At 45.9% G+C, this 12,624-nt stretch overlaps 1 protein-coding gene across 5 annotated transcripts in view; it reads right to left on the reverse strand.

Annotated features, from left to right (window-relative positions):
- Nucleotides 1-12,624, reverse strand: part of CHD2 (chromodomain helicase DNA binding protein 2) — a 70,531-nt gene that overhangs the window by 28,370 nt on the left and 29,537 nt on the right. For 3 of the 5 annotated variants that reach the window (XM_058846975.1, XM_058846973.1, XM_058846974.1), the window contains 6 exons: nt 11,776-11,983; nt 8,985-9,071; nt 3,248-3,309; nt 1,845-1,967; nt 1,385-1,531; nt 399-532 (listed from right to left, as the gene is read on the reverse strand). In XM_058846975.1, coding sequence (XP_058702958.1) covers nt 399-532; nt 1,385-1,531; nt 1,845-1,967; nt 3,248-3,309; nt 8,985-9,071; nt 11,776-11,983 — 761 coding nt within the window. Of the gene's footprint in view, nt 1-398; nt 533-1,384; nt 1,532-1,844; nt 1,968-3,247; nt 3,310-7,853; nt 7,976-8,984; nt 9,072-11,775; nt 11,984-12,624 lie in introns of those variants that run through there. The other 2 variants (XM_058846976.1, XM_058846977.1) reach the window with 2 other exon arrangements.

Below are 12,624 nucleotides of genomic sequence, written 5' to 3' on the forward strand. Positions count from 1 at the left end.
CACTTTTGTAAGGCTTTGAGAACAAAACATTGGCTTTATTTTCGTTATGGCTTTGTCAATGGGGCTATGAAAACTGACTCTCCTAGATCTGTTTTATATTTCAAAGCAGAGAAAAGCAGGAATTGCAGAACAATGGCTGCATCTTTAAAATGTGTGCAGGCTAAATGAAAGCTGCCGATCACATAAACTACAGAGATTTTAGGATTTTAAATGTTATATTTTACAAAAGCCATTACATATTACAAGACATAAATAAGAGGCATAGAGGAAAAGATGAAAAGCACTGAAACAACCCTTGGCCCCACTTTAAAGTTACAAAAGCATCGCACCAGCTCAAGAGAAACCGTGAACGCGTGCGATTGCTATCAGAAATAAAGGCTTCTTCCAGAGCCACGCACCTCCCTTTTTTCCAAGCCTGATGTCCAAGACTTTCTCAATAGTTTCACTGTTGTCTTGTTGCTCATCAGCTCCTTCCCCAGTCATCTCTATCAGGTCATCAGAATCCGTCTCAAAATCATCATCCTCTTTGTAGCTGAGTAAGATCAAAACCAAACTGATGTAAAACCCTTGACTCTTCCCAGCCCACCAACAAAGAGAATAGCTCAGACTGGAGCACCTTCTCCAGCACTTATCCTGTGGTTCAGTGCATGTTCAGCACAAGCCATGTCTTAAGTCATCCATTCAGTATTTTTCCCCAGGACACTTTATCAGACTAATTCTCTATCTTGCCCATGTAACTTTTCTGACCATGGCCAACATCAGATGATTCATAAGGTGGAACAATCCCTGCAGGAGAAGCAAGGCCATAACAGAGAATGGGAAAGATTATTCTGTGGAGGTTGCAGAGCATCAAAAGGCTGCATGGGTGCCTATACTGCCCTAGGAGCTGCACTTCTTTAATGAATGTTTAACCACCACAAAATATCATTTGGATGGCTCCTTGCTATTGGGACTGCCTGAAAAGTGAGAAGGTACATTGGGGATAAAGCTTTACCTCCACCCTGTCTCTACACACTGTCCCAAGGCACTACCTCTATCAGCCACTCTCAGACAATTGGTCCAGTCCTGCACAGCTGCTCCCTTTTGCTCATTTTCATCTATTATTTGCAACCATTAATCTCATCTGAGAGTGCTTTAGAAATATTCGGCAAACCTCCTCACGTTTCTCTAAGAGGGACTGGTAAACATTCCCTCCTTCCCAGATGGCAAAATGAGGTAGAACCCGGATGTGCCCAGCAGGAACCTGTCAAAAGAGCCACACCTCAGCCACAGTCTCTGCAGGGCAGAGCAGGGTCTCTACAGGACCACACAGGGAGTCAGGGCCCCCTGTTCCCCCCTTCCCCAGCCAGCTCTCACCCCCAAGCAGCCCCACACTTCTTCACACCTGACATTTTTGGCTGCTCTTCGCCGAGTTTGTCTCTTGGGGGTCTCATCATCTTCATCATCATCATCATCTTCAGATGAGTCTGGTTTCTTCCTCTTCCCACGCTGGATTTTGTGGGGCTTTTTGACACCAGCTTTGGCCACTGTTCTAAAATAAGAGTTAATAAAGCCATAATACAGCATGGTTTATGTAAATATCCACTTTAGTAAGTACTTAAGGAAGCACAAATCTCAAATATTAGACTCCTAAGGGATTTAATCTGCTCTAACTATCATGGAAACCACTCTAGTGCTCACTGGAGCATGAGATGGGGAGATGAGGGAGTAACTAGGCCCTAGGTTTACTAGGTCATAAATAAAGGTAATATTGCAGGAAAAATACACATTCATTAGTGACAAATAAGAGATTTCCTCTCCACACAGCACAGGCAGAAAAAGAGTCTGAACCAACCATTCCTTACCTCCTCTGGACAGGTCTTCTTGCTTTAATTTTCTTCGGTTCAGGCTCACTCTCTCCACTTGTGCCTTGCTCCCCTCCATCTTCATCCTCTTCTCCAGCAGAGACCTCTCTTTTCCATTTAATTCTGTGGTCAGAAATATGTGTCATGAAGGGCAATGATATTTCTACACAAATACTTGGCTGAACAGATCGTTGGGGCCATAAATACAGGAAAAAAACTCAAAGCTGTATCCTTGGCTGTTCTGTGCAATGCAGGGGTAATGCTGTGTTGTGATTCTCTGCTTTTAGGAGAGGGGTCTCAACAAACTGAGGTTTTGTTCACACAGTGGCAGAACTGCCTTGAGTGAAAGCAGCTCTTACCACATGTGCTGGTGGCAGAGCTGTACTGCTCAAACCTGGGTGGGCAAGGGCTTTGATTATGGTTTGTTTTTCTCTACTTCTGCATTTTTGAGATGCACTGGAAGGATCTGAAGAGGAGTGCTCACTGTCATAGAGCCTGAGCCACAATGTGCACAGTTACATGAGCTCCTGCTATGGAAATTCTCCTGCCAATTCAAGTTTCCAAGTGTGAAGCCAAGTCACATTGTACCATTAGTGGAAGGAAGCACGTTCTCTGGGAGCATCTAGGAACAAAGCTGCAGCTCCAAAATGCCTTTTGGAGGAGCCCTTCCTCTCCCCAAAAGGACATGGAGGGTCCACAAGGATCATTGCCCTTGCCCAGGAGAGATCCATACTGCCACAGTCCTCCCTGTGCTTTATCACCTTCCCTCCTGCAAGGATGGGTACAGCTAAATGAAGAGTTAAACACAAGATGCAGGAGAAAGCAAGCAGGATCATGTGGCTCTGTTTAGATTTTCTCTATCAGGCAGCTCATAGTTCCCTACTTCACTTTAGTGTTTGGAAAAACTAGAAGGTACTTCTTAGATGGGAAAAGGCAGTAAAATATGACTGTAACTGAACTCAAGTTATGGTGCTTAGACAACCAAAGCATTCTTTATGATAGTTCTTTTGTTTTAACAGAGGGTTATAAAAGATAAAAGAGGATAATAATTTGCCATTTTATTCTCGTTAATCAAAAAGGTGGGAGGAGAAGGGATTAAACTGTTTTAAGTATCTCTGAAAGCAAATCAGTAACCTGATGGAAAAGTGAAAGACTGACAACAGAAAGTGAACCTGACTCATTCAGATTCCATCACAGGCACAGCAGGAAAATACAAACAAAAATTGGAAAATTGCATCCATGTACAGATTCATATTCATACTTCAATTTTAGTAATCCAAAGTATTATTACAGTACTTATTTTACAAGCTCACCATGTTGACAGCTCCTATCAAACAATCCACTATTGTTCTGAGAAATAAACCAAAGCACCACCACTCAAAACCCTTCCCTTAGAAACTTACTTTCTTTTTAATTGCTTCTGGCGTCTTCTTTTTGGGCTCTCATTTTCAGATTCGCTACTTGCCTTTAATTGAAAAGAAAGAAAATCAAGTTGTAGGCTTCAGTGTGGACTGGCTCCTCCAGGGTGCAAGTGAAACTCGTGCTCATGGGCTGAGCCAGGGTCCTTTCCCTGCAGCCTGAAGGACACTTTGGTGCAGAGCAGCTGCCTCCCAGCACCGCCACCTCAGCTGCCCAGTCCTGTGGTTCTGCTCTCAGTGTGACGAAGAAAACTCTGCAGAAAGCCTGGAGAGCTCTACAATATCACCTGTCTTGAAGTCCCTGAGCTCAGGACCCATCCACCCCTCTGCACCAACCCCCAGTGCCCAACAGACACCACAGCAGCAGTGGCCGGGCAAACCTGCAGTGTGTGCAATATCCCAGGGATTGTAAACCCATGGGTGAATTTATCCCAACAAATGCATTATGATCTCTGCTTTCATTGCACAAACCTCCTACAAGGAATGAAATAAAAATACTGCCATAAAAAGGCAATATTCTCATTAAAAGAGTCCTCGTCTTGCTGTTGTTTTTTTTTCTCCCACAGCAAAAGTCACCAAGGACCTTATGGGTCAGAGCTGTGTCCTGCTGCTTTCCTTCCTCCTAGTCCTACAGTCTCCACCAGTAAAGTCTCTCTGGCTAAATATATCTAGAGCTATTCTAACTACTCGCTGTATTATTTTGAAAGTGGGTGTCATGAATTCCTACAGACCAAGATAGCTAAAATAATCTCTTTATGCTGGTAGTACACAACCCCATTTTCATAAAAACTAGTCAACCATGAAAACAGATCACCACACAGATAACATGACTTCTCCTTAGCCTCCCCCAGAAAACACAAATAGGCAGGAACAAAACTGAAGAAACCCATGTGAGATTTCTAAAGAAGTATTAAAATGACAGAAGTAGCCTCCAAGATTGCTTGCTCCACACACTTACTGGAAATCTGCTTCTAGCTGTTTTTTTGCCACAGCATTCAGCTTTGGCTCCAGGCACTGTCTGTCCATCACCATGGGTACCAGAATTTGCATCTCAACACCCCCACTGCCCTCCTGGACAGAGCTCACACAGCTGTGCACACAAGGACCTTGTGAAATGGTGTGAGCTGCAACATGCATCCTTCATTCCCATTTTCCAGCTTTCCTTCCACCCACAGAACTTTCTGTCTCACTTGCATCAGTCTATCCACTAAAATACTCTAAAATACTGGATGCTTTGTCTGACTTGTCTGCTCTCTTGGATTTGGTGCCAGATTTGCATGTGGCACAATAACACCTTTTGCACCATATCCTTCTACAAACTTGTGTTCATCTACTTGTTTCACGGCCCTGCATGAAATCCCTGTCTCATTTACCAACCATGAAGCAAGTGCCTGGCAGACACCATGGAGAGCCCTACCTAACCTTGCAACACAAACCAAGCATTCCATCGATTTCAGTTTTTACAGACAGACAAAATTTAAAAGTCCTCAGTTTTCCTTTTCTCTTTTGATTTCTCATCTACTTTCTGAAGCTTTTCCTTTCCAATTGGGCACGATTTTAACAGCTGCCCCTCAGTGCACATTTACTTCTGCTGTCTTTTGGCAAGCCACAAGTAAAGAGAGGTGGATTTCTCTTCTGCTCTGCGTCAGAGATCACATTGGGAGAAAACCAAATACAACCTTTAGCTCTTTGAAATTAACTCAATTTCTGTGCCAAAATCCCATTTTCCAGGCTTCTAGTGTCCATTTTCCTAATGCCTATACTCTCCCCCTGCTCTGTCACTGTCTCTACAAAGCTGATGATAATCTCTAAATTACTCGACTTTTCCTCCTCTCTTCCACCTTGAAAAATGTAACTTGTGACTGCAGCTCAGCTGCCTTTTCTAACATTTTTCAAAGACAGCATTGTCTGTTTTGGGTGTGTGTCAAGCCCAACCCTACCTCTCTGACACAGCCAGTCCCCAGCCTGAGTCATCTGCCTGCCTTGTGCTCCCACATCCTCCCCATCCCTGTACAGAGTGCTGGGAAGCGCCGTGCTGCAGCTCCTCAGCCTCTCCTCCCCACTCCCTTGTGTCTCCTGGGTGGGAAATTCCTTGTTTAAGGAAGCACAGAGGACAGCCAGAAAGCCAGGGGATGCCAGATCCAGAGCGTGCACCTGAGGCCCTGTCTGCCTACTACCACCATCAGAACAGACTGCTTGGGAAATCACTTGCAACTCAAATTTTAATAATGTTACCTCCCTGAATGACACAAGCTAGACTGGCTAAATCCATCCCCAGTCCCTGTGGAATTTTTGTCAGCCCAGCACGAGATGCTGGGGTCACGCTGCTCGCTCCAGAGCCCAAGTGCCAGTGCTGAGCTTAGGCTGCCCTGCTGGGGTGCTGCTGCTGTGGCCAAGGAGAAAGACAACCCTGGCTCCCCCTTATCAAAATGTGCCCAACTTACTCCTGCACCACTACTTGCAGCTGGACAAGGATCCAGTCCCTTACAACTTCCTCATCTCCAGCTAAAGGGATCAGCCTTCCCTCTCCATGCCTCACTGACTCCTTCCATCAATTCTTTCCCTCTCTCAGCACATGAAGTGCACACACTTTTACTAGATTAATTGCACTGTATTTTGCCATGGAGCAACACTGAACAAACATAATGATGCTGTAGCACCAAGCAGAGCAACACAGAGCAATTAAAAGTTCTGCTCCTATAGATTATCCATTAAAGTTCCTGCACTAGCCCAGACCAGGAGAAATGGAGATTCCAGGCAATTGGAGAGAAGGTCCAGGTGAGCCTCTGGAGCTCACATTAGGAGAGATAATGACTTGCTTAAACAGAGCCTAAAGTATTTCAGACTAAAGTCAAAGTCAGGACTTGCTCATTTCAGGCTTAACAGGCCAAGCTCTAGCGCTCCAGAAAAGCTGGAGAATCTCAGCTCACCACGTTAATTTTATGTCTGCTGAACTTCTCTTTCCCAGTGAGATCAGTAGTATTTGAATTTTCAGCAAATTCATGAGGCAAAGCATTGACCAAAATGCAAATGAGCAGATTTTTTTTTCCCAATAAGAAAACCAGCTGTATTTTTAGAACACACTGGTGCGTGACTTCTGGCCTCTCTCTGACAGAAAAAATACACTGACATTTGTCACCAATTTCAATCTGAAACTACTCTTTTTATAGTAAAAAGATTCTGGTTGGGGCACATTTATTTCTCAACTGCCCCAGAATCACAGAATGATGGAATGATAAAATGGTTTGAATTGGAAGGGACTTTAAAGATCGTTCAGTTCCAACCCCCTGCCATGGGCAGGGACCCATTCCACAAGACCAGGTTGCTCAGAGCCCCATCCAGCCTGGCTTGAAGACTTCCAGTGATGGGGCAGCCACAGCTTCTCAGGCACTGTGTGCCAGGGTCTTACCACCCTCATAGGGAAGAATTTCCCTTAGATGTCTAACCTAAATCTCCCCCCTTACAATTTAAATACTCTGAAAGGCACCTGGTTCTGCATGCCTCACATCCCCTGGCTGAAACCTGAAGCTGATTTATTAACTGCAAAGAAAATGCCTGGGGAAGTAGTGTTTTTACTAAAAAACTTCACACATTCTCTTGTTCCTGGAGACAGCTCTGGGGCTCTGAGCAGATCTGTGCTCCTATGCAAAGCTGCACTTTCACTTCCCCGGTGGCTCAGCCCGTGCCTGGGTATTGATCAATTATCATCTTCCCTGACTGCACCTCGGACACCTACACGAGGAGCCCAGAAATCCCCAGAAGGTAACCATTTCTAACACACAAATAACCCTACCCAGAGTGCTGCTCTCAGAGGACACAGTAACTGAGCAGGGCCCCAAAACCTGAATCACCTCCACCTCTGCGCCATCTCCCCCGCGCAGGTGAGTCACGGGGCAGCGCAGGGAGCAGGGATGGCTCATCCTCGCTCTGGTCTCTGAGCCTGCCACACTGCCTGCACGATGCTCTTTGCTAATCTGCAGAGAAGCATTAGGGAAGAAGGCAATTACAAGCCCCCAAACACTGTGCTGGAAGTCCCAAGCAGCAAGCGAGAGGTGCAGGTTGCTGGTGACAGGATTAACCCTGCAAAGGCAAAAAGCATCTTCAGACATGCCTTGGGCTTCTGCCCCTTCCAACAGCAGCGAGGAGTGCTCAGAACCATGCAGGCTTGAGCTATGCTATTTCCTCTCTCTTGGTGTCTTCCAAAAGCAAGACTTTCCATCTCCTCCTGCTCTCTTCGAGGCCCCAGCATTGTGCTGCTGACAGGTCACACCCTCCATTGGACTCTGCTGCAGACGGGAGTTGCCCTGTGGGGACCAGTCAGTGTTGCTTTAGGAAGAAAGGGATGAGGGGGTGCTCAATTTTTTTTTCAATTTCAGCTGTTTCACAGAAGTTGCAGCGGGGGTGATTTGGAGGACCTTTGGTGGGGTTTTTTTGTTTTTTACAATATTTTGTGGTATAGCAAAGTTTTTGCATCTCAGATTTTTAAATTTATTTTACTTTACCTTAAGTAGTAGGAAATAAAGATCTTGAAAAAGAAAACAACATTTGCAAAACCACGTAATATTGTAAAACAAAAAAAGAAGGGACTTACCTGGGCCCCTAAGAGGGCAGGGGGGGTGTGCAGCGGAGCTCTGGGGTGGGTGTGAGGTCGCCGGCACAGTGCATGCCGGGCCATCGCACAGAGGGGCGGCCAGCCAGCCCAGCCTCTGCCAACTTGAAAAGGAAAACAAAAGCTACGTCAATGGTGCACCCCGAGCCCCTTCCTGACCTCTGCTCTGCGGGACAGCCAGCACAGGAGTCTGGGGGACAGCTGGTGGCACACCAAGGCTCAGCAATAACGCACCAGAGCAAGGATCTGGAGACCTGCGTGTGAACCCTAGAGCATCCAAATGCACATCTTGGTGGCAAAGCACAAACAGCCTGAGACAGAGAGCACCACTGGGCTCCTGCTCTGCTCAAAGTCTGCTGCTTATCTTCAGATTCCCAGCCCCAAGCCCCAAGCTCTACACAGATGCGCGTCCCTGGTTCTTTTTCCCCTCTGCTACAGCTGCTCGCCCTTCCTGAAGACCTACAGATGAAATGCTCCATGCAGAAAACCTGTCAGATGCAAATGAAGGCAGCACCTAATTTCTACATCTTCAGAAAAAAAAAACAAACAACAGTGTTCTGAAACAGGAATAATTAGAAAGTTTGTCTGCCAGGCTCTGACCACTGTCACCTTCAACTGAGGCATAAAAGACTCCCCAATATTCAACCAAAGAAAAGTGATGGGTCATAAAGCTGCACACACACAAATGCATTTATTGGTGGGATCCATTCCAGGATGGGAAACATTGACTGTTTTGTTGCTATGAGGTGTTTCTGTGAGCTTTCCTTTATTCCTGGTTGGATTTGTGTTGCATTTCGGTATCATTCTTGTTTTTTTATTATACAGACTTCTCTCCAGGACGTTCCTACAGCAGAGCATGACTTGCATTACACCCCATTCCAGCAATCAGATCAGTGCATGCAGATCTCAGCCCACGCAGTGTCCCGCTCACTCCAGAGGTCTCAGGCCAAGGATCCAGCTGCAGGACTGGGACCTCAGCTGTGAGCTCCAACATCCATGCACCAAGCTGGGACTCAGTGTTTACAAGGCAATGCAGTTGAGACCTCCCTTTCCTCTTTGGGTTTGGTTGGTTTTATATGTTCAGTAATTCCTCATCTTTTTTTTTTTCCTTACCTCATCTTTTATATTAAATCGTGACGGTTCTTGTCTGCTTCGGTTTGATCTCCTAACCCCATAAACATCAGGATATTCTTCCCACATCTGCAAAATAAACAGACCATCAGAAGGCCTGCTTTACCTCAATTATTTTTGACATTTTAGAGAAATTGGATGGTGGCTTAAAAAAATCAACAAAAAACCATTAGCAACCAGTAGATGGACAGTTTAAAAAACTGGCTGAAAAATATTATTATTACTATTATTTTGGGATATTTAACACCTCTCTAAAGCAGCATGTGTTTATCTCAGTGTTATCTTTACAGTGGTCACCTTTCCACTGAGGCACAAATCACTCTGCATCTCACTCAGGCTGAAGGACAGAGTGTTCAGGTAACCAGCCCTCTGCAGCACTGGTGCCAAAGGAACGGAGGCAACACCTTGGACATGGAATGAACAGACCTACCAACTCAACAGGGTAATTCTCTGTCACTAACAGCCTGCAGCACGATTTCTTTCCTGGTGGAATGCCCCACCAGCTGCCTGGAGACATTGCCAGCTGCAGCTTCAAAGGTGAATTCTGCGGCCCAGGATGGCAAACGGAGCAAGATAGCCTGTCCTTTGGCAAGGCAAGGCAGTGGCCTCTCCCAAATGCACTGATGGGAATGTGGTTTGGCAGCACAGGACACATGGATGTGCAGAGGTGACTGCTGGGAATGGTTGCAGTCTTTCCTGTAAAACAAGGCCCTCACCAGTTCAATGCACTGTGTGTAAGAGCATGCAATTGTCCTTGTGGATGGGCAGGAGAAGGGGACACAAAAATGGATGCCCAGAGGGGTTTGAATGCAGAGCTGTGTTGGTGACACAGGAAACATGAGGTACAGGGCAGACACAAACCACCACCGTGCCCCTCAAATTCCTACACCAGCAATTCCTCTCTCCCTCAGCAAAGCTCTTAATTCTCTACAGCTATTAATTTCCTTCTGATTCTCTCTCCCTCCAATCCTCAAATATCTCTGCAAGCCACTGGCAGGAAAAGTAAATCAAAATATGCTGCCAGATGCAGCAGTGATTGGGATTGAGAGCGTGATGGATACAAGGCTGCAGTCCAGCAATTTTTCTGCCTCTGTTAAAGGAGTAATGGGATAAGGGACAGACTGTGACAGTGTATATCTGTTGGGCTTGCAGGTACTGAGGTACACTCTCATGTAAGTGTAAACCCTCAAATTTATCGCTCCCCAAACCATTTGAAGAACTTGTCTTTTCATCTATTAAATGGCATGGGTTTTAAATGTGGGAGCAAATTCCATGACAAATCTTAATAGCACCTAACAGATTAACCTCAACTTCATGGGTGTATCTAAACAAACACCAAATAAACAATAATATAATAATTAATTGCATCAAGGGGAAGAGGTATCAACATGCCTACGTTAGACCTAGCTAAGGAAGACACCCATTAACACAGAAATTAAGGAAGGGAGAGGCTTTCTTATTAGAGGGTGTCCTGACCTTTTCATGTTTCATCCATCCTAATTATCACCCTGTGTATGGATACACTTCCTCACAGGATAATGTTAGCATTTATTGTTAGGGACATGCTCTTAGAATCCTTCAGAGGGAGAGAAGACTTCCTTTGGTGCCCACTTCTCAACAATAAACTACAAATTTTAATATGGTGTTACCACAACTGTCTTATAAACTCATCCTTCTTTGCCAGTCCAAACACTGGAGGATTTAGCCATGACCTGAGCCAGCAGCCTGGAGCTTTGTGGGAGGGAGAAGCTGCTAACAAAATCTTTCACTTCTCCCTGGCAGGTCTGTGGGGAGCACAAGCTAGAAGCACTGTCCTCCCTCCTTATCCTTTACACACAGCACCTTTCTCCATAAAACTCACTCTCAGGAGCAAGCTGTGCCCAATGCAACCCACGGCTAAGGACGGTTACACATCACAAACAAGCTGACCTAACCAGAATTTTCTCCTTCCAAATGAACTCATTTCACTGAGTTCCTGTCTCCAAATGGTATTTGGGCTCCTCTTTCTCAGCTCACACTGCCCTGTGTTACTTAGGTGCCTCCATCCCTCAGGTAAAGGAGGTACCCGAGGTGCAGCTTCTGCCCTGGAGGGTGCAGAGAGATGTGCAGTAACACCCACAATAACCCCCTTTCCTGCTGGACACCAAGTGGAGGGAAAACCTGGTTATCTGAGGGTATTGCTAGGGAGGAGCAGGGAAGCTGCAGGGAAAAAAAAACCACAACAAAGAAGCACTGTTCTGGATTTAACAAATAATGGAAGTTAAATAGCTTTTTCACTCTTCCTCTTTTTTTTTTTTTTTTTTTCTCCCCTATGGTTTTCTGAAAGGAAGAGTGATGTAAAAAAACCCAACGTTGTTCAAACTTCAAACCCTAGACAAACCTTCTTCCTGATTATTTATCATATGGAGAGGAGGCTTTACTGCTTCTGAGGGAGAGACAGGAGAGAAGAGTGGAAAGATGGAGGGAGAGGATGAAATGACAGGATCATGTACTGATGACAGGCACCTGCCCCTCATTCACACCAGTCAGTCCTGTCACCATCTGCTTGGTGCCTCAGGGATTGTTCCACAAATAGCAGCTCCTGCTCCCAAGGGTGACACCAGCAGGGCTCCAACACACAGATGAGCCTCTGGGAACACTGCAGGTCAGAGGCTGTTTGGTCCATGTGCAAAGTGGCCAGGAAATTGGGCACAGCTTCACCAAGGTCCTGCTGTCTGACCTTCTGCGGTGGGTACAGGATTAACATGTCTGTGCAGAGCAGCAGGGGTAATACCTTTTTAACATCTGCTATCCTTTCCTTCTTAGAGGCTGGTTTTTCTTTGGTTTCAGGAGGGGTCTGCTGGGATTTGGAACCCGTTGATTCACTTTCGGATTCAGACTGACTCTCAGAGGACTCGGAGCTGCTGTTTGACTCGCTGCCCTGCTCACTTTCAGACTGGCTTGCAGAGTCAGAGCCAGAGGCTTCTTCGGATGCCGAGTGACTAATGGTAGAGAAAGAAGAGGTTACATTTTAACTGCACTGACACAGCTGTGAAATACACAGGGAGCAAACCTGAGACACATCGGAGCCACAACAGGCTTGTAAAAGCCTGAATGCAACTGTGGACCCTGCAGGCCCAGACACCCCACACTGGCATTCTACAGCAGAGGCAATTCCTTCCCAGGACTGGCAATGAACACAGGTGAGAGTGCAGCCCCAAAAGTCCCTGTCCAGGATCTCCAGCTCATCACCAGGAAAGCAGTGGTGGTAGGTGTCGACAAGCATTAGCAGTACCAGCAGCACAGGTACTACTGGGAGGATCTGGCTGTCTTGGAGCGAGGAAGAGTAAGGTACAGTGGGAGCTGCAGCATCCGGAGACCATCCTGCTGTATTAAAGACAAGCACTTGCTCCAGCACGGCTCTTCACTGCATCCTAGCATGGCCAGTGGTTCAAAATAAATCTGATACCCACTTCCTGGAAGAGGCCAGTATCAAACACTATACCCACAACACCATGAATGATGTTAAATATAATGCTTTTTTTTTATAAAAATAATTAGTTCAGCAACAGGGCAGAAGAAAGAAGCTTTTAAAGGCTTGTGGCTGGGGCAGCTCCTCTTTAAAGGATTACACCAGTGCTGT

This window comes from Poecile atricapillus, chromosome 11 (assembly GCF_030490865.1).
Source record: "Poecile atricapillus isolate bPoeAtr1 chromosome 11, bPoeAtr1.hap1, whole genome shotgun sequence".
Lineage (NCBI taxonomy): Eukaryota > Metazoa > Chordata > Aves > Passeriformes > Paridae > Poecile > Poecile atricapillus.